At 42.2% G+C, this 22,483-nt stretch overlaps 1 protein-coding gene across 2 annotated transcripts in view; it reads right to left on the reverse strand.

Annotated features, from left to right (window-relative positions):
* LOC118933759 (histone-arginine methyltransferase CARM1-like) overlaps positions 1–22,483 on the reverse strand; it is a 274,777-nt gene that overhangs the window by 10,887 nt on the left and 241,407 nt on the right. For both annotated transcript variants that reach the window (XM_057498618.1, XM_057498619.1), the window contains exons 8-11: positions 20,158–20,239; positions 18,840–18,925; positions 16,313–16,402; positions 14,315–14,452 (exon numbers count right to left, since the gene is read on the reverse strand). In XM_057498618.1, coding sequence (XP_057354601.1) covers positions 14,315–14,452; positions 16,313–16,402; positions 18,840–18,925; positions 20,158–20,239 — 396 coding nt within the window. The remainder of the gene's footprint in view (positions 1–14,314; positions 14,453–16,312; positions 16,403–18,839; positions 18,926–20,157; positions 20,240–22,483) is intronic.

A 22,483-nucleotide genomic window follows, 5' to 3' on the forward strand; every position in this document is an offset into this window, starting at 1 on the left:
TCACCCAAGTACCAACTGCTCTGCAGAAGGGACTGGACTAAACGAGGATCCAGCAGACTCCAAAATCTGGTCTCCTTCACTACCCAGGGTGCTGGTCTATTAAGATAAAGAACTTCTTCCCTTCGTCCCCCTGCCAACTACTGCATGCCCATGATATCTGAGTGTTTTTTTTTTTAATTTTGTCAGAATAAGTTCTGAATAATACAGGGATCACCAGCTTATGACTTCTTCATTCAGGTGGTCATTCCACAACACTGCTGAATCTCTGAAATGCATTAAGTGAGGAGGGATACCATAGAATAATGCTCAGCCTCTCTTTTTGGGAAGCTCACATATAGGCAAATAATAGCACTACAACATCAGTGCTATAATAAAGGAATGGAGGGCTATAGGACTCCTGGGAGTCAGGAGGCAGGTATGTAAGGTAAAGGGTTTGCTTCCTTATCTATTAGGGGAATGAAGAAGAGTAGAAAAACATGACTGATAAGAATTATCAGTAATGAAGAGTAAGATGATTTAAATCCACTCACCTAATTATACCCTGAGATACCTTAAAATATAAATATTTGAAGGCAAAAGATGTTATCCTGGATTTCACAAGGCATAAAAGGCAAGCCCAAAACTCCAGGCAGATGTTAGCTACAGCTCCTTAGCCCTTTTCTTCTTTTGAACTGCTCATTAAACAGATGATTTACAAGGACTTAGGAATAAAGCAGTAACTTCCAGATGAACATGGCTTAAGTCAGCATTTGCCATTTTTCCTCCTGGAAGCCATACCAAAACAAGGAGACTAGAAACATACTGTAGATTACAGACCTCATTGTAAAATTAGGAGAAAGATAGAATCTGCCATCTCCAACTTACATGTAAGGGCTGTGAAAGCACATGGATTGGTTGTAAGTCACACAGGAAAAAGTGTAGAAGTGCAAAGAGGGGCAAGAGAGCCCAGACGGAGCATGTCTCAGAAAGTGCTCACAAAGGTACACTATCTGAAGATGAGGAGTGTTTTCTGAAATACAAAAGCTTTATTCCTTGTTTGCATCATCTTATGCAGGAATTGGTGTGAGCAAGGCTATGGGGCAGAAGCATGCCTGGAACTGGAACATGATGGAACCACCAAAAGAAGCCTTATTTTCAGGAAGCAGTATGACTCTGTGGCAGCCAGAAGGAGGGAGTGTGTGAGCTGAGAGAAACAGCACGAAAACTATCACACTTCTTCCTGCCACAGGAACTTCTTTTTTTATCTGTCCAGTAAAGTCCCACTAATCAGATGAAGAACAACTATAACACCAATACAAAGACAGTGTTTTTAAAAAGTAGAAAAATACTAGCAAAATTCACTAAAAAAAAAATACATCAGACAAATGGTGCCCCAGCACAAAGAATGTGAGCAAATATTTTGTTATAAGTTTTTAAAACCATGTTGAAGCCCTCACCTATATGAAGGAAGCAATAACCTTCATGAAGGAAGACCAAGATGCAGAAATCCAGTAAATCAAGGAAGAAAAAGATATCAACATGCTAGTACGGAAATGTCCTTCAGTTGTATTGTTAAGTCTGAGTAAGATGTAGAAAACAGATATGGACTGTTATCATTAGGTATAAAAGGGGGGGAATACTTATATTCCTACAAATACAGAATTTTCTAACAGTATATTCAAAAGTAACAGTGGCTATATGATGGATCAGGAGGAAGGGTATGAATGGGTTCTGGCACTGGAAAGAAGGCTTTTCACCATAAGCCATTTCATACATTTTTTGGATTAAGGTATCATTGATATAAACTTTTATGAAGGTTTCACATGAGCAACATTGTGGTTACTACATTCACCCATATTATCAAGCCTCCCCACACCCCATTGTAGTCACTGTCCATCAGTGTAGTAAGATGTCACAGAGTCTCTACTTGTCTTCTCTGTACTACAGTCTTCCCTGTGAACCCCCTCCGATGCCATGCGTACTAATCATAATACCCCTCAATCCCCTTCTCCCTCCCTCCCACCCAACCTCCCCCACCCCTCCCCTTTGGTAACCGCTAGTCCCTTCTTGGAGTCGGTGAATCTGCTGCTGTTTTGTTCCTTCAGTTTTGCTTTGTTGTTATACTCCACAAATGAGGGAAATCATTTGGTACTTGTCTTTCTCTGCCAGGCTTATTTCACTGAGCATAATACCCTCTAGCTCCATCCGTGTTGTTGCAAATGGTAGGATTTGTTTTTTTCTTAAGGCTGAATAATTCTCCATTGTGTATATGTACCACATCTTCTTTATCCATTCATCTATTCATGGGCACTTAGGTGTTTCCAAATCTTGGCTATTGTAAATAGTGCTGTGAGAAACATAGGGTGGCATATGTCTTTTTGAATCTGGGATATTGCTTTCTTTGGGTAAATTCCTAGGAGTGGAAGTCCTGGGTCAAATGGTATTTTTATGTTTAGATTTTGAGGAACCTCCATATTGCTTTCCACAATGGTTGAACTAATTTACATTCCCATCAACAGTGTAGGAGGGTTCCCCTTTCTCTGTATCCTCACCAGATAGTTTTTTGATTACCAGTTCAATTTAATTGCCAGTAATTGTTCTGTTCAGATTTACTGTTTCTTCCTGGGTCAGTTGTGGAAGGTTGTATTTTTCTGGAAAGTTGTCCATTTCTTCAAGATTATCCAATTGTTTAGTATATAATTTTTCATACTATTCTCTAATAATTCTTTGTATTTCTGTGGTGTCCATAGTGATTTTTCCTTTCTCATTTCTGAGTCTCTTTATATGTGTACACCCTCTTTTTTTCTTGATAAGTCTGGCTAGGGGTTTATCTATTTTGTTTATTTTCTTGAAGAACCAGCTGCTCCTGGTTTCACTGATTCTTTCTATTGTTTTCTTCTTCTCAATTTTATTTATTTCTGCTCTGATCTTTATTATGTCCCTCCTTCTACTGACTTAGGGCCTCATTTGTTCTTCTCTTACTAGTTTTATTAATTGTGAGTTTAGACTGTCCATTTGGGATTGTTCTTCTTTCCTGAGGTAGGCCTGTATTGCAATATACTTTCCTCTTAGCATGACCTTGGCTGTGCCCCACATATTTTGCAGTGTTGAGTTGTTGTTTTCATTTGTCTCCATATATTGCTTGATACCTATTTTTATTTGACCATCGGCCCATTGATTATTTAGGAGCATATTGTTAAGCCTCCATGTGTCTGTGGGCTTTTTTGTTTTCTTTGCATAATTTATTTGTAGTTTCATACCTTTGTGGTCTCAGAAGTTGGTTGGTACAATTTCAATTTTGGTACAATTTCTGAATTTACTGAGGCTTTTTTTGTGGCCTAGTATGTGACCTATTCTGGAAAATGTTCTATGTGCACTTGAGAAGAATATGTATCCTGCTGCTTTTGGATGGAGTGTTCTGTAGATGTCTGTTAGGGTCCATCTGTTCTAGTGTGTTGTTCAGTGCCTCTGTCACCCTACTTATTTTCTGTCTGGTTGATCTGTCCTTTGGAGTGATTGGTGAGTTGAAGTCTCCTAAAATGAGTGCATTGCATTCTATTTCCCCCTTTAATTCTGTTAGTCTTTGTTTCACATATGTAGGTGCTCCTATACTGGGTGCATAGATATTTATAATGGTTATATCCTCTTGTTGAACTGACCCCTCTATCATTATATAATGTCCTTGTCTCTTGTTACTTTCTTTGTTTTGAAGTTACTTTCTTTATTTTATCTGATAGAAGTACTGCAACTTCTGCTTTTTTCTCCCTATGATTTGCATGAAATATCTTTTTCCATCCCTTCACTCTTAGTCTGTGCATGTCTTTGGGTTTGAAGTGAGTCTCTTGTAGGCAGCATATAGATGAGTCTTGTTTTTTTAATCTGTTCTGTAACTCTACATCTTTTGATTGGTGCATTCAGTCTATTTACATAGGGTGATTATTGATAGATATGTTCTTATTGCCATTGCAGGCTTTAGATTAGTGGTTACCAAAGACTCAAGGGCAGCTTCTTTACTATCTTACAGTCTAACTGAACTTGCTTATTATGCTATTTCAAACACAATCTAAAGGTTCTTTTTTTCCTCCCTTATTTTTCTTCCTCCTCCAATCTATATATTAGGTGCTATATTCTACACTCTTTGTGTATCCCTTGAGTGACTTTGTGGGTAGTTGATTTACTTTGCATTTGCTTAGTAATTAATTGGACTACTTCCTTTACTGTGGTTTTATTTTCTCTGGTGACAGCTATTCAGCCTTTGGAGCACTTCCATCTATATAAATCCCTCCAACATACACTGTAGAGAAAGTTTGTGGGAGGTAAATTCCCTCAACTTATGTTTCTCTGGAAATTATTTAATCCCTGCTATAAATTTAAATGATAAGCTTTCCAGGTAGAGTATTCTCGGTTTGAGGTCCTTCTGTTTCATTGCATTAACTATATCATGCTACTTCCTTCCAGCCTGTAAGGTTTCTGCTGAATAGCCTGATGTGTTTTCCTTTGTATGTGGTCTTTTTTCTCCCTCTGGCTGGTTTTAATACTCTGTCCTTGTCCTTGATCTTTGTCATTTAAATTATTATATATCTTGATATTGTCCTCCTTGGGCCCCTTGTGTTGGGAGATCTGTGCACTTCCATGGCCTGAGAGACTATTTCCTTCCCCAGATTGGGGAAGTTCTCAGCAATTATTTCCTCAAAGAGACTTTGTATCCCTTTTATCCATCTTATTCTTCTGGGACCCCTATAATGTGAATATTGTTTCATTTGGATTGGTCACATAGTTCTCTTAATATTCTTTCATTCCTAGAGATCCTTTTTTCTCTTTGTGCCTCTACTTCTTTGTAGTCCTGTTCTCTAATTTCTATTTTATTTGTTGTCTCTACCTCTTCTAATCTGCTTTTAAATCCCTCCATTGTATGTTTCATTTCTGATACTCTATTTTTCAAAGTTTCTATCTCTTCTTGAAGTCATCCCTGCGGTCTTGACTATTTTTCTGTAGCTCCATGAGCATGTTTATGATTTTTATTTTGAAATCTTTATCAGGAACATTGGTGATTTCAGTTTCACTTAGCACTCTTTCTGGTGTTTGAGATTTTTTGGTTTGTATGAGGTTCTTTTGCTGTTTCATATTCCTAGTGATTACTATGGAATAATAATTTCTGTAGGCAGTGCCCTCTAGTGCCCAGAAGCTCTACTCTCTGGAGCTGCCCAGCCACTGGAATGATGGTGGGGGTTGCAGGCACGTGGCACTGGTGTCTGCCAGGAGGAAAGAGCTCTTTCCTGCTTCCTGGCCACAGTGCCTGCCTCCACTGCCAGGGTGAGTGGGCCAAGCATGCAGGGAGGAGCCTCTATGTTGCATCTCTGTAGCTGCTGTAGGCAGTGCTGCCCTCTGGCTGGCCTGGCATGATGGCTGAGCCAGCAGGTTTGTATACTGGTGCCAGCCTGGAAGAAGGAGTGGCAGGCCGCGTATCAGGGTGGGGGGCTTTGGCACTGCATTTACATCCAGAGAAATGGAGTGCATGAAGCTCCAGAGGAATGGAGTGCATGAAGCTCCTGAAAGTTCCCAATCTGCTGGGCAGAGTGCACCTGGGTAATTTTGTCCACCTGTCCTTTCTCCTAAGCAGCAAACTCTGTATAGTCTCTGCCCCTTTAGTACCCCTCTTGCTATTGGGAAGTCTTTCAAAGTGCCCAACTTTCTTTTGTCCTGGTGTGGCCAGTTGTGGGAAGCTGTTCTCCACAAGCAGCTAGAATCTCACTCTCTCTGAGTATTCCACCTGTCTTTGCTTTCCAACCACTCTAATCTCCACAGCACCATGTAATATAGGTTCATGCTCCCAGAGCAAATCTCCAGGGCTGTTCATTCAGCAGTTCTGGGCTTCTACTCCCACCCCTCTCTGCTTCTCTTCCTCCTACCTGTGAGCTGGGGTAGGGTGAGGGCTTGGGTCCCATCAGATTTCAGTTTTGTTACTTTACTATTTTCCGTGAGGTCTTCTCTTTATCCCAGATGTAGTCATCTGTTGCAGTCTTTACAGTTGCCCTTTCAGGTTTAGTTGTATTTACTATACTTTTGTATTATATGTGGTTTTGGTAGGAGGTTTCTGCCTCACTTTTCACGCTGCCATCTTGTTTAATCCTCTTTTCATACATTTTCATTGTGAATTGTGTGACTGTATTTTCTTTTATTTTTTAATGGTGCCATTTTTAAAATTTTGTTATCATTAATCTGTAATTACATGAAGAACATTATGTTTACTAGGCTCTTCCCTACCCCAAGTCCCCCCCACAAACCCCATTACAGTCACTGTCCATCAGCATAGTAAGATGTTGTTGAATCACTACTTTGTGTGACTGTATTTTCTATTAAAAATCTAAATAACCCTTTAAGAAGATACAAAGTTATGGTAACCAGAGATATATCATAGTTTCACAAAAGAATAATGAATGACGTCCAATTAGCTTCTCTTCCCTTTTAGGCAGGGTTAATATATTGGTCCCTGAGGGTGAAACCAAAGAGTGAACTTATCTGGATATCACATTCAACACAGGTTGTATCACATTTCCTCCTGGCTTGGATGGAGGAATCTGGGCTAGATATGAGTACAGGTGGGTGTACTGTGCATTACTTCCAATCAGTCAGGGATTTTGAAAAAGACATTTGGTATATCCATGCCCTCAGCTATTGTGCATCTACTGAAAGAATAAAGTAGATCTATCTGTACAGACTCAGGACTCATTGTTAAGTGGAAACTTAAATTGCAAACTGCTGGTGTCATCTTCTTATAAAACAATGAGAAGAACAAAAAACCCACAAAGAAGTTATTTGCTGTTACATGCACAGAAAATCACCTGAAAGGATATGGTCCAAGGGGTCATATCTGGGGAGTGGGGAGAGGGGTGGGAGTGTAGGTGGACTCTAGACACTGGGAGTCTTGAGCATGTTAAGGATTTTTTAATTAAAGAAATCAAGACTGTAAAAATGGAAAGGCTGATTTGTGAGGTGGTGAGCTCTCTGTCATTGGAATGTTCAAGCACGGGCCCAAGAGGGGTGGGAGGTGGGGAGGGAAGGAAGTTCAACAGGATGATCTCTGAGTAACCTTACTATCCTGAGAGTCCTTGAACCTCTCCACTACTCTTTTTTCCTCTAATTCACCCAGGAGAAGCTCCAACAAGGTAAGAGAAAAAAACATTTTAAAAATGAGATAAATCCAGGATCACGGGAAGATGGCGGCATGAGTAGTTCAGAGGAAATCTCCTCCCCAAAACATATATATTTATGAAAATACAATAAATACAACTATTCCTAAAAGAGACACCACTGGATGCAGTACAACAGCCAGGATACATCTACATCTGTGAGAACTCAGCATCACACCAAGGGGGTAAGATACAAGCCGCAGCCAGGCAGGACCCAAACGCTCCCCCACCCCAAAACCCAGCGGGAAGAAAGGAGTCAAAATGGGGAGGGAGTGAAAGCCCAGGACTGCTAAACAACCAGCTCTAGAAATCTGCACCCAGAACGCAGACACAAGGGGCACAGGGTGCTGGATATTAAAGAAATGGAAAAGCAAAACCTGTGGGCAGGTCCCAGCAACTGGCGCCCCTGAGACAAAAGAAAAGTGAGTGCTTTCTGCAAGGCTTAAAGAGACAGGGACCCCATAGCTGGAGGAAGTTGTCCCAGAAGCTGGGAATATTGGGGAAACTTAGGCACCCTAAATGGAGGCAGTGCAGCTCTGAAGTCCCTCACAGGACTAGGCAGCCTGCCAGTCGTTCCTCCAACTGGCGCGGACACTGACACACGGGCCCAGTAGCAGGAGAGTGGGAGCGCGCACCGGGGGCAGAAGCGCTGGAAAGAACAAAGAGCAGATCCGTGTGCCACAGGAGAGGCTTGTGCTAGCCTGCAGCAGCGTGTCCAAACAGCTTGGGCACGGCTCGTGTGCACCGGCGGCAGTGAAGCCAGAGCCCGGTAGAAGCCTGTGCAGAAAAGCCCCGTGCACACCGGCAGTGGAGCCAGAGGGAGCAGGCGTGCTCCCAGGAGCCAACCAGAATCCCAGCCCAATGCACAGCCACCCGGGCCAGACCCAAAGGCCGCTGCTGAAACACAGCTGCCCGGCAGGGTCGCCACTAGCACGGAGGAGCGCACCTGGCATGCCTGCCACTCCCCACAGGGCTCCGCGCCGCTCTGACGGAGACCCCGCCCATAGCAGCTTAGGGGACTAACCCGGTGGCTGCTCTAGGAGTGCCAGTAACCGACACAGGCAGCGGAGAAGGGCAAGGCATCCAGCAAGCAGGAAAGGACTTTCTTCTCCCAGCTGACACTAACACAACCTGTATACAGCCACCGCTATCACCATGAAAAGGCAAAAAAATTTAGTCCAGTCCAAGATACTTCACACAACACCTATTGTTGTGTGATTTACCTCGGAATTTGATCAGACATACAGAGAAGACATAACACCCATTCTCTTTAAAGTTTCCCAAAAAATAGAAGAGGAAGGAATACTCCCAAACTCATTCTATGAAGCCAACATCACCCTAATATCAAAAGCAAAACTCTAGATGGGAGCACTCTAGAGAAGAGCTGCAGAGAAAGACATAACCAGTCTCCCTGAAAAAGAATTCAAAATAAAAATCATAAACATGCTGACAGAGCTGCAGAGAAATATGCAAGAGCTAAGGGATGAAGTCCGGAGGGAGATTACAGACGTCCGGAGGGAGATCACAGATGTCCGGAGGGAGATTACAGAAGTGAAACAAACTCTGGAAGGATTTAAAAGCAGAATGGATAAGATGCAAGAGGCCATTGATGGAATAGAGACCAGAGAACAGGAACGCATGGAAGCTGATGCAGAGAGAGATAAAAAGGATCCACAGGAATGAAACAATATTAAGAGAACTGTGTGACCAATCCAAAAAGGAACAATATCCGCATTATAGAGGTACCAGAGGAAGAAGAGAGAGAAAAAGGGATAGAAAGTGTCTTTGAAGAAATAATTGCTGAGAACTTCCCCAAACTGGGGGAGGAAATAGTTGCTCAGACTATGGAGGCACACAGAACTCCTGAGAGACGGGATCCAAAGAGGACAACACCAAGACACATAATAATTAAAATGGCAAAGATCAAGGACAGGGACAGAGTATTAAAGGCAGCCAGAGAGAGTAAAAGGTCACCTACAAAGGAAAACCCATCAGGCTATCATCAGACTTCTCAACAGAAACCTTACAGGCCAGAAGAGAATGGCATGATATACTTAATGCAATGAAACAGAAGGGCCTCGAACCAAGACTACTGTATCCAGCACGATTATCATTTAAATATGAAGGAGGGATTAAATAATTCCGAGACAAGCAAAAGTTGAGGGAATTTGCCTCGCACAAACCACCTCTACAGGGTATCTTAGAGGGACTGCTCTAGATGGGAGCACTCCTAAAAAGAGCACAGAACAAAACACCCCACATATGAAGAATGGAGGAGGAGGAAAAAGAAGGGAGAGAAATAATCATCAGACTGTGTTTATAACAGCTCAATAAGTGAGTGAGGTCAGACAGTAAGGTAGTAAACAAGCTAACCTTGAACCTTTGGTAACCACAAATCTAAAGCCTGCAATGGCAATAAGTACATATCTTTCAATAATCATCCTAAATGTAAATGGACTGAATGCACCAATCAAAAGACACAGAGTAACAGAATGGATAAAAAAGCAAGACCCATCTATATGCTGCTTACAAGAGACTCACCTCAAACACAAAGACATGCACAGATAAAAAGTCAAGGGTTGGAGAAAGATATATCACGCAAACAACAGGGAGAAAAAAGCAGGTGTTGCAATACTAGTATCAGACAAAATAGACTTCAAAATAAAGAAAGTAATAAGAGATAAAGAAGGACATTACATAATGATAAAGGGCTCAGTCCAACAAGAGGATATAACCATTATAAACATACATGCACCCAATACAAGAGCACCAATATATGTGAAACAAATACTAACAGAATTAAAGGAGGAAATAGAATGCAATGCATTCATTTTGGGAGATTTTAACACACCACTCACCCCACAGGACAGATCCACCAGCCAGAAAATAAGTAAGGACACAGAGGCACTGAACAACACACTAGAACAGATGAACTTAATAGACATCTATAGAACTCTACATCCAAAAGCAACAGGACACACCTTCTTCTCAAGTGCACATGGAACATTCTCCAGAATAGACCACATACTAGGCCACAAAAAGAACCTCAGTAAATTCCAAAAGATTGAAATCCTACCAGCCAACTTTTCAGACCACAAAGGTATAAAACTAGAAATAAATTGTACAAAGAAAGCAAAAAGGCTCACAAACACATGGAGGCTTAACAACATGCTCCTAAATAATCAATGGATCAATGACCAAATTAAAATGGAGATCCAGCAATATATGGAAACAAATGACAACAATAACACAATGCCCCAACTTCTGTGGAACACAGCAAAAGCTGTCTTAAGAGGGAAGTATATAGCAATCCAGGCATATTTAAAGAAGGAAGAGCAATCCCAAATGAATGGTCTAATGTCACAATTATCGAAATTGGAAAAAGAAGAACAAATGAGGCCTAAGGTCAGCAGATGTGGGACATAATAAAGATCAGAGAAGAAATAAATAAAATTGAGAAGAATAAAACAATAGAAAAAATCAATGAAACCAAGAGCTGGTTCTTCGAGAAAATAAACAAAATAGATAAGCGTCTAGCCAGACTTATCAAGAGTAAAAGAGAGTCAGCACACATCAACAGAATCAGAAACGAGAAAGGAAAAATCACGACGGACCCCACAGAAATACAAAGAATTATTAGAGAATACTATGAAAACCTATATGCTAACAAGCTGGGAAATCTAGGAGAAATGGACAACTTCTTAGAAAAATACAACCTTCCAAGACTGACCCAGAAAGAAACAGAAAATCTAAACATCCCAATTACCAGCAACGAAAATGAATCGGTAATCAAAAAACTACCCAAGAACAAACCCCCCGGGCCAGATGGATTCACCTCAGAATTATATCAGACATACAGAGAAGACATAACACCCATTCTCTTTAAAGTTTCCCAAAAAATAGAAGAGGAAGGAATACTCCCAAACTCATTCTATGAAGCCAACATCACCCTAATACCAAAACCAGGCAAAGACCCCACCAAAAAAGAAAACTACAGACCAATATCCCTGATGAACGTAGATGCAAAAATACTCAACAAAACATTAGCAAACCGAATTCAAAAATACATCAAGAGGATCATACATCATGACCAAGTGGGATTCATCCCAGGGATGCAAGGATGGTACAATATTTGAAAATCCATCAACATCATCCATCACGTAAACAAAAAGAAGGACAAAAACCACATGATCATCTCCATAGATGCTGAAAAAGCATTCGCCAAAATTCAACATCCATTCATGATAAAAACTCTCAACAAAATGGGTATAGAGGGCAAGTACCTCAACATAATAAAAGGCCATATATGATAAACCCACAGCTAACATCATACTGAACAGCGAGAGGCCGAAAGCTTTTCCTCTGAGATTGGGAACAAGACAGGGATGCCAACTCTCCCCACTGTTATTTAACATAGTACTGGAGGTCCTAGCCACGGCAATTAGATAAAAGAAATACAAGGAATCCAGATTGGTAAAGAAGAAGTCAAACTGTCACTATTTGCAGATGACATGATATTGTACATAAAAAACCCTAAAGACTCCACTCCAAAACTACTAGAACTGATATCGGAATTCAGCAAAGTTGCAGGATACAAAATTAACACACAGAAATCTGTGGCTTTCCTATACACTAACAATGAACTAATAGAAAGAGAAATCTGGAAAACATTTCCATTCACAATAGCATCAAAAAGAATAAAATACCTAGGAATAAATCTAACCAAGGAAGTGAAAGACCTATACCCTGAAAACTACAAGACACTCTTAAGATAAATTAAAGAGGTCACTAACAAATGGAAGCTCATCCCATGCTCCTGACTAGGAAGAATTAATATCGTCAAAATGGCCATCCTGCCCAAAGCAATATACAGATTCGATGCAATCCCTATCAAACTACCAACAGCATTCTTCAATGAACTGGAACAAATAGTTCAAAAATTCATATGGAAACACCAAAGACCCTGAATAGCTAAAGCAATCCTGAGAAGGAAGAATAAAGTGATAAAGTAGGGGGGATCTCACTCCCCAACTTCAAGCTCTACTACAAAGCCACAGTAATCAAGACAATTTGGTACTGGCACAAGAACAGAGCCACAGACCAGTGGAACATAATAGAGACTCCAAACATTAACCCAAACATATATGGCCAATTAATATTTGATAAAGGAGCCATGGACATACAATGGGGAAATGACAGTCTCTTCAACAGATGGTGCTGGCAAAACTGGACAGCTACATGTAAGAGAATGAAACTGGATCACTGTCTAACCCCATACACAAAAGTAAACTCCACATGGATCAAAGACCTGAATGTAAGTCATGAAACCATAAAACTCTTAGAAAAAAACATAGGCAAAAATCTCATGGACATAAACATGAGTGACTTCTTCATGAACATATCTCCCTGGGCAAGGGAAACAAAGGCAAAAATGAACAAGTGGGACTATATCAAGCTAAAAAGCTTCCGTACAGCAAAGGACACCATCAACAGAACAAAAAGGTATCCTACAGTATGGAAGAACATATTCCTAAATGACAGATCCGATAAAGGATTGACATCCAAAATATATAAAGAGCTCACATGCCTCAACAAACAAAAAGTAAATAATCCAATTAAAAAATGGGCAGAGGAGCTGAATAGACAGTTCTCTAAGGAAGAAATCCAAATGGCCAACAGGCACATGAAAAGATGCTCCACATTGCTAATCATCAGAGAAATGCAAATTAAAACCACAATGAGGTATCACCTTACACCAGTAAGGATCGCCATCATCGAAAAGACAAACAACAACAAATGTTGGCAAGGTTGTGGAGAAAGGGGAACCCTCCTACACTGCTGGTGGGAATGTAAACTAGTTCAACCATTGTGGAAAGCAGTATGGAGGTTCCTCAGTATGCTCAAAATAGAAATACCATTTGACCCAGGAATTCCACTTCTAGGAATTTACCCTAAGAATGCAGCACTCCAGTTTGAAGAAGACAGATGCACCCTATGTTTATCACTGCACTGTTTACAATAGCCAAGAATTGGAAGCAACCTAAATGTCCATTAGTAGATGAATGGATAAAGAAGATGTGGTATATATACACAATGGAATATTACGCAGCCATAAGAAAAAAACAGATCCTACCATTCGCAACAACATGGATGGAGCTATAGGGTATTATGCTCAGTGAAATAAGCCAAGAGGAGAAGGACAAGTACCAAATGATTTCACTCATATGTGGAGTATAAGAACAAAGGAAAACTGAAGGAACAAAACAGCAGCACAGTCACAGAACCCAAGAATGGACTAATAGTTACCAAAGGGAAAGGGACTGGGGACGATGGGTGGGAAGGGAGGTATAAGGGCGGGGAAAAAGAAAGGGGGCATTACGATTAGCATGTATAGTGCGTGGGAGGCACGGGAAGGGCTGTGCAACACAGAGAAGACAAGTAGTGATTTTACAGCATCTTACTATGCAGATGGACAGTGACTGTGAAGGGGTATATGGGGGCGACTTGGTGAAGGGGGGAACCTAGTAAACATAATTTTCTTTCTGTAATTGTAGATTAATGATACCAAAAAAAAAAGAGTACCTAAAGAAGAAATAAAAAATAATAATAAAATAATAATAATAATAAAAAATAATGAGATAAATCAAAGTAATCACCTCAGAGACCTCATGAAATCTGTCACCAGAGGGAAGCCGCTAGGCCTGTGCAATGCACCATATTCCACCCCTGCAGTGCTTTTCCCCCACATGACAGATCAATTTTACTGTATTAAACTCAGAGGTGTGTGGCTCCATAGATGTAAGGAAGGCCAGGAAGCTGATGTGGGACTTAAAGTATTTGGAAATTGAAGCCTTTGGCAAGTGCTCCCATGAGCTGCTGGCTCTCCTCCTTCCCTCTGTGGTCAGATGCAGAGCACTGCCCTTGAGCTGTGTAAGGCTCCTCATTCTCGCCATGCCCAGTGCTGGGTGTCATCTGCCCTGCGGGTTTTGTGGCCCAGGGCCCCTGAGCATATTCGGTCAAGCCTTTGTGAAACCTACCTCCACCTCTGGGTGCTGGAGTCTCAGGGGGCTTTCAGGTTCCTCCTGCGCCCACCCGTCAGTACCCAAGAGGCAGACATGGGATCCTGTCTGTACTTTCCTGCTTACCGTTTATTGGCCACAAACAGCACTTTTCCCGAGAGGGTTTCTCCTTCCTTGGCAAAGAGGGGAGTCTGAAGGAGGCACCGCACCTGGTACCAGTGAGTCAGAGGCTCAGTTGGGGCTGTTGACAGCCAAACTGTTACCCTGTGGGCAAGAAAGAGTTCAAAGCCAGTTACTTTCCAGACCCATATTAATGGATAGGCTGGGGACTTAGGTTGATAGGTGGGTTTTCAATGTTTTTGACTCACGGAACACATTTAAGATAAGGATAGCCCAATTTAAGCAATTGCCATGTGCTGGGCACTTTACTAATAAGAACTTTATATACATTATCCCATTAAATATACACAATAGCCCATTGCAATAAATAAGCCCAGAGAGGTTAAAGTACTTGTCCAACGTCACACAGAGGAAAGTTGGAGAGTCAGGCTTCAAACCCATGGACTTGGCCAATCTATCATTCTGTATTTCTTAATCAAAGTTCATTAAAAGCCTAAAAAGTAACAGTTAAATTGGGAACTGATTTGTTTGAAAAATCTGGTGGGGTGAGAAGTCTGAGTCTGGCCTCCTATTGTCTCAAGCCAATCTGTTCAGGGGTCCTGATGGGGCTTCTAGAAGCAAAAGTACTGGAGCAGATGGCCTCTACCGTCCCTCCAGTTCAGACATACTGCAGCTGCTTGTGTGTGTGTGCGTGCATGAGTGTTTAAACTGAGCTTCTTCATTCCATGTGAAGAAATGAGAACATCTTGGTGTTCTCCTTGTCAATTCCTAGAGGGCCATTGTGATTTGAAGATTTTGGGGGAAATTTTTACAAAATTTAACTGCCAAGTAATATACACCACTTTTACATCAAAATATACTCAGCTATATTATGGAGTAGAAGGCAAAATTTTTAGAGCTTTTTTTTAAAAAAACATTAAACTTCAAAGAGATTTCCCCCTTGAAGGAGGCCACTTCATACTTATCTCCCTTACCCTCACAGGACCAATTCATTTACTTGGGATATTATGGGGGGAACAGCTGAGAAATAAACACAGATTCCTTGAGCAAATATGCTCACATGGCATAGGAATGGGTTACACTCATTCTTACTCTGATGGTCAGTCCAGATAAGGCTTCCAGGAGTCCCTCTCCCATGAGGCCCCCAAGGCCTCTGAGCTTTATCACAGACCCAAGGCACTTCTTTCTCAGCAGCTGCAGTGAGGGACTGGGATGTGTTTACAGGAGTGGAAGGGAATGTGCTGTAAGCTCTCCTTGTGCCTGGTCATGTGACCCAGATCCAGATCAAATCTCTTTGCTTTTTAGAACACAAGAGAAAGCCTGGGAAGAGAATAGGGAAGTCAGGAGGGGGGCAGAGATTTGGAGGTTGTGGGAGTGGTGCAGCCCTTACGAATACTCTGCAAACTTTAAAGCCCTTACAAGACGGTCAACTTGCAGTTGGTCTTTCCCTTTTCCCTGCAACTTCCAAGCCTTTCCAGTAGGAAGAAAAGAGTGTACAGATAGAGAAGTCACCTAATGCTGCAATTGGCATGAGGTGAACATGTCTGCCTGATCATTAAAGATTCTAGACTGTGAAACTGAAGGTGTGAACCAAAAGGAGGAATTATTATTAATTAGTATTATTCGGGTTGTCACGCAGACACAAGAGGCTCTATAACCAGGTGTGATGGGAGCCAAAGCAGGGGTTTGGGGCCCTAGAATCTGTTCTGGAAAAGAACAAGAGGGTTGATAAAGCACAGATCCTCTCTCACTACTCCAAATCCCACTCCAGTTGGCTTAAAGCACTTTACGGTGCTTTAGCCAGAGTTGATATGGCACCATGGAAAACTTTCTTTTTTACTTACCCTAAAATCTAAAAGTTGCATTAACATCAGTACTTATTTTCTTGAAACCCAGAGAAACAAGTATTATTGTTGGAATTAATTTTTAAAAACCTTAACGTTATGATTACAGTTAGTAGAGGGTGACATGGGACAGAGTAGGCAGAGAAGGGGTGGTACATACAGAGATCCAACAAAGGCCACGTCAAACCAGAAGGCCAGGCCATGGATGAGGCCAGACTGCAACATCTGAAACACAAAGGGGATTTCTACTCTGCAAGGAAATAGAAAAAAAAGAAACCCTTGTAATTATTTTTTGTTGTTGTCAGACATACTTGATACGTTTGTGAGATCAGTGGGAACAATTACAGGGTATTTTCTTTTTCCCTTAAGCACCTTTGTATTGGCAGCAAGATTCTAGCAGTATGTGAGTAATGCTTCCCTGACTAAACTCTGCAAGGACCACACCCACTGGGCGGCGGTGACCCAGAGCTCCTCAGGCAAGTGCAGCGACCTGTCTGGAGCTGGGCTGGCCCCTGATGGCTCAGGACACAGTGACAACCATCCTTCAAGTCAAAGCATGGGCTGTACTGCTCCCTTATGCAGGGAAGGGCTGGCCAGGCTTCTAAACAAGGAAGTGGATCACAAGGTAGAACAGCAAGCTCAGAAGGTCACTGTCATAGTTCATTTATTTTTCGGAGAGGCAATTCTACTTCCCACTAGGCTACAGCAAAAGTCATGCAGAAGTGGCCATGGTATTTGCCAAATGCAGGGTAAGTGGGAATAGAAAATATATTGGAAAAGATATAACAAAATTTAGATGCCAACTTGGAAAGTCACTTAGATTCTGTGAGCTTCAGTTTCCTCATTTGTTGAAGGGTGACAAAATCTCCACTTTCCTCACAAGGTACTTGTGTGTGTCCAGCAGGAAAAAAAAGGTATATGCGAGTGCTCTGCAAACTTCAAAGCATTTCACAATAAAAAAATGATATTATTGGTCCATCACTGGAGCTGCATCATTCCAAAGAGATTAATTTTAGTGAATGCTCTAGAGATCTTCCATAGAAGAGGTTGTATATAATATGCATTTATGTTGCCCCCAAAGTCCTAAGTTCTTTCACCCTACCAGGGTCAGAGTATTTCTAGAGTTTTCCATTGTACTGCTCCATTACATTTATTGGTATTGCATCGTAATGATTTCCTCCCATTTTCTGCATTCTCCTAAATGAACTATGAACTCCTCAAGGGTAGACTTCGAAAAATTACTTCTTATACCTGTGCAAGCTCCAGCACAGTACCTGACACATAGCAGAAGCTCAATGAACATTTGCTGATTCAGTGCACAGATGAATGGATGAAAGTGGCATCTCTGGAAAGCCAACATAGACATAATTTTTAGAAACTCTCCTGGGATTCAGGAGACAGTCTAGAGAAGCAAATAAAGCCAATGGAAGTCCATTTTGTCTGGGCCTATGGTAATTAGAGTTATTTCCAAATGCCAGTTCTCTTGCTCCAAGCATACAGTAGGACGGCATTTGCCTATTCACTTGAGCTCAGGCACAGACACATGATTTACTCTGACCAGTTACATGTGAACAGAAGTGGACTGTGTTATTTTCAGGCAGAAACGTTTATCACCAGTACATACTTTGCCATGTTCCTTCTTTGTCCTCAGTGGCCAGCCCTGTTTCTGACAGAGGCTGCAGCACAGCAGGCCCACTGGGGTGGCTAATGCTGCCCAATGTAGGCTGGTGCTCTCGGGGTGAACAGGGTGGAGGAGGAAGTCATATGTTAAAGCTGCTGAGGTTTCTGTTGCTGCAGCCTGTTCTAGCCTACATTCTGACTGGTACGGCACCCTTCGTCCATCGTGATCTCAACATGCATGCTGCCTTGAATTAGCCAGCCACACCTTCAGAAGTCTGACCCTTGTTCTGCACTAGCCCAGGCAAAATTCTAACCACGCTGGATCTTACATTTCTTAACAAACAAACAAGCAAAAAATAGTGATCTTCTCAGGGAGATTAGGGCAAAATACCAGTGAAAGGTTTTCCAAAGGGGATTCATATCACCATCTGAGGAATGAGTCCTCTAGAGCGTCAAGTGGAGGGAAAGGGGACAAAAATTAACATTTATGGGTACCATCTTTGAAAATGAGCCAGTGCCTGTACAGTACTTAGCATAGTGCCAAGTATGTAGTAAGCACTCAACAAGATGCAGCTCTTGTCATTATTATGGGCACTGATCTAGGTGGGTAGTTAAAAAGCCCAGACTCTGCAGCCTTCTGAATGATTCAAATCCTAGCCAACACACTCATTAATTCTGTGATCTTATGCAATTTATTGGTCCACACCTCCTCACACCTGTCATCAGTAAATGGAGATAACAATAGTACACTGCATAGGATTGTTGTAAGGATCGAATGAGTCATTATATGTAAAGGGCTCAGAACACCGACTGGCTTTAGAAATGCCAGCTATTACTATTTAATTTTTTTCACATTCACCTCTTAAAACAATTCTATGAAGGGGGCATCATTATCTTCATTATCATCTTCATTTTGCAATAAATAGTATTGATGTGCCATTCTGGTGTGTGACTCACACCTAAAATCTCTCCCCTGTGTGAGCAGTAAAGCTCTGCACTGAAGTACTGGGGATGGGAAAGGTGGAGAAGAGATTTTAAAAACAAGAACAATGTTAGTTTGCACAAACCTATGGAGATCTGCCTCTTCTGCATCTATGAAGTTTACTGTGTACTTGACTGTCCGAGCCATCAAAATCTTAATGTCAAATGTGTCCTTGGGAAGAAAAAAAAAGAGATGTTATCTTTTTGTCAGGATAAACTGAATTCAAGCAAGGTTGTAGTTTAGCTTTTCACCTGAAATTGTGAGCCAACAAGAGTTAGGTTTAGAAGGCACGGGTTTAATGGGGATAACTATAATAATACTTGCTAGAAGTTATTTAGTACTTACTATTTGCCAAACACTGTTAGTGTTTTACCAAGTGCTAACTGGTTTACTAGGTTGTATCATTTAATCCTTACAATATCTCTGGAGCAGGGATTTTGCATTTTTTTGACCATCTAGAATTTACCTCTTTTCCATATTCTAAGAAGTTCCATAGGAACTTAGTCCACCCTTAGCTCCAGGTATGGCACATGACACCAGCGTGACCCCAGGTATATTACTTTTCTTCTGATGACTGTGACTGTTTCACAGATGACCACATGACCCAAGGTAGGACAATTAGTTTTAGCTAAACTAATTCTGGCCTTTCGCCCAAGTTATTAGGAAAAGGCTGGCTCTCCTTCAGGATGTAGAGTTGTAAGTATCTGAGGCTGGAGCTTCTGCAGCCATCTTGCTACCAGACGGGGAGGTCCTGTCTAGCAATAGAGTTAAATCAGAGGAAATGGAGATAAACTATGAGGATAGGAAAGTTAGATTCTGGTGACATTGTCTGAACTCCTCATTGGACACTGTCTGGATCCTGCAGCCAGCTCTATATCCAAGCTTTGCAATTTTGAGGGCCGGTAATTAAGCCAGTTTGGTTTGGATTTCCTTCTACTCATAATTGAAAGATAATGCAAACTTAAAGTTGTCCAAGGTTACACAGCCAGCTGAGGTTGCAAATGAAATCCAAATATGTTTGACAGCAAAGCTCCTGTTTTAAGCTATTTATTATACAAAACTTCCTCTTTGATTATGCCTTGGGCCACTATAATCAATGGGAGGATATGAATTATTGAACAAATATGAGGGCTGAGTATGTCCATGGGGTGAGTCAGGGCAGTGGGAGAAGTAGAAGGCAAAAAATTTCCCTGCTTTTGACAGTATCATTCTTTGAGAATTTTCTTAATTGTTTGGGATATCAGAGCTGAAAGACTTGAAGACATACTGCTCCAAGGAGCGCTTTCTTCTCTTTTGTGATGGCTTAGCACTGAGCCTAGCAGCACAGGGACTCTCAGGTGCATAAGTGAATGAATCAATAGATACACACATGGGGAGAAAGCCTGTAATGAGTACACACTTACTACTATTGGCTGTCTGAAGTATTCGTCCACTGCAGCACCCCGGAGACTGGACAGGTTGACCCCATAGAAGCACTGCTGGTACCTGAAATACGGAGCACAAAGAATCACCATGCATCTTGTCCCTCACCTGAGTCCCCAAGCCACCTGCAGCTGTGACGTGTCATGAGGCTGCCTTATAGGTCCTCTAAGTTAGCCCTGGAGCAAGCGTGAGAACATGGGAAGGGAAAGTGGCCCACTGAAAGGGACAGAGGGGGAAATTATCTCTAGAGAATCTGTAGACCTATATTTGACTGGGGGTGGGCAGAGAAAAGGGGGGTGTAGTTTAAGGTAAGGGAAATTACCTGTGGGGTGATTATTGAGGGATATTTGAAGGTAGGAAGGACTCTGGGCTCTCACCCTTAACCTCATGCCCCAAGGTGGCTGCCTGCTCTGTGACATGCTGTCCAAGTCCTGGAAACCAATTCTTTGGCCCTGTCATTATTCTACTCCAGATCATGACTTTAGATCTCCAAAGCCTCTTGACACCCCCACTGTTTTAAGAAACAGATGTCCCTTTTCTGTTCTTCTGTAGTCACTGGCCGGCATCTTCATGATGGTATTTGCTGCGGTGGCCACAGGAGCAGTCACGGTGAGTGAGGGCTGTGTCTGGTGGGGAACTGGAGCTGGTTTGTCACCATTCAGTGTGACAAGAATTTCTTCCCACTTCTGTGGTCAGTGACAGCTGGACCCCAGAAACTGGTGAATGCTCTATAATCATTCTTCCTTGCTTCTGTGAGTCGATGTAAAGCAGTTACCCGCAGACCACTAGTTGTGTGTCACCTTTATGAATCTGCTGCCAACTCGGAACATGCCTGGAGCACAGCAGGTACTCTGTGTCAGCCCAGCTAGTCTCCTGACTCTGAGAGGATTTCTAGGGTGCGGATTAAAGGGTGGCTTTTTTCAAGCTCTGCTACTAACTGGAAGTGTACCTTGGGCAAGTCACGTCAACTCTGGGCCTTTGTTTCCCTATCTCTAAAATGGAAATAATTATAAGCCTACTTTGTAGGGCTGTAGTGACAGTTAAATGAGTTAACCTAAGTAAGGCACTTTGAGCAGTGCCTGGCGCTTTGTTCTTACTATACAAGTGTTAGTTATTATTCTCTGAACTTCATCTTCTCAGGTCAGCCCTGGGGTCTAGAGCAGGGTTCCCAGTCTGGCCGTGCTGTGGGATTACTTGGGGCAGACTGGTAAAAATTCAAATTCCCAGGCCCAGCTGCAGAAAGGCTTGGGGACCGCATCACTAGAGATCGAAAAGAGTCTGTCCTAGTGAGGGCGTGTGTGGGTGTGTATGTGTTGTGCAGCCTCTGAATCCGATGGAATTCAGTTCTTCAGACCTCATGCTCCCCACTCCACACCTGCCAACCCAGAGGAGTCGAGCAGCAACACAGATGAACATGAGCACATGTGGGCGCACTGGATTCTGATGGTGGGTCAGTCAAAGTGAGGCCCTAATTCAGAGAGCAATGCCTCCAGTGCCCTCAGGGGAGGCCGGGAGGCTGGGAGGAAACTGGAATCTCCCAGAGCTTGTACGCTTCTCACCTCTGAGCCTTTGCTTGCTTGCCCCGATACCTAGAAGGCCCGCTCCCTCTTTTGCCCTGTTAATTTCTACATCTTTAAGACTCAGGTCAAATATTCCCATTTAAAACTTTAAAATCCTTTGTTACAATTAAATATTTAAGTTTTACCCACTTGAAAACAGAGTATTTTCTTAGTCAGTATATATTCAGAACTGGCTTGGTATATTGCTAGGACTAAATATCCACACACACACCCCCAGCCCACCAATGAAGAAATGGAAGAACATTTCCCCAAGTTTCTCTGGCTTCATTACTTGATTTCTAACTTTCTCCTTCCACCAGGCACCATGGCCAGGCTGGACCAAAAGTGAAGCCAGACAGTGCCACATATCATTTTATGAATACACACATTGAAAACAAGACTCCTATAATCCTAAAAAGTATTTGGAAAGAGAATGCAAGTTTAAACCATGTTTTCAGTATTTAGAAGGAGAGGGGAAGTATTCTCTGGGAAATAAGCCATTGTCACAAAAGGTTTTATTAGAGGGAAGGAGGGTGGGGAGGGGCAGAGAGGGAGAGGAGGAGAAGGAAGGGATGCCAGGGGAGGGGACAGAGACAGAGGGACCGACAGAGGATTTCCCAGGGAGCACAGCAGGACTCGACCTTGTCCTTTACAGCGCCCTGGGAAGCTTCTGGAAAGTGCTGAAGCTCAGTCTGCACCCCTCCAGCTGTGATCTGTTCGACCTGGGGATGTAGCCTCACTGCCTGCT

The sequence above is a fragment of the Manis pentadactyla genome, chromosome 3, assembly GCF_030020395.1.
Source record: "Manis pentadactyla isolate mManPen7 chromosome 3, mManPen7.hap1, whole genome shotgun sequence".
Classification (NCBI taxonomy): Eukaryota; Metazoa; Chordata; class Mammalia; order Pholidota; family Manidae; genus Manis; species Manis pentadactyla.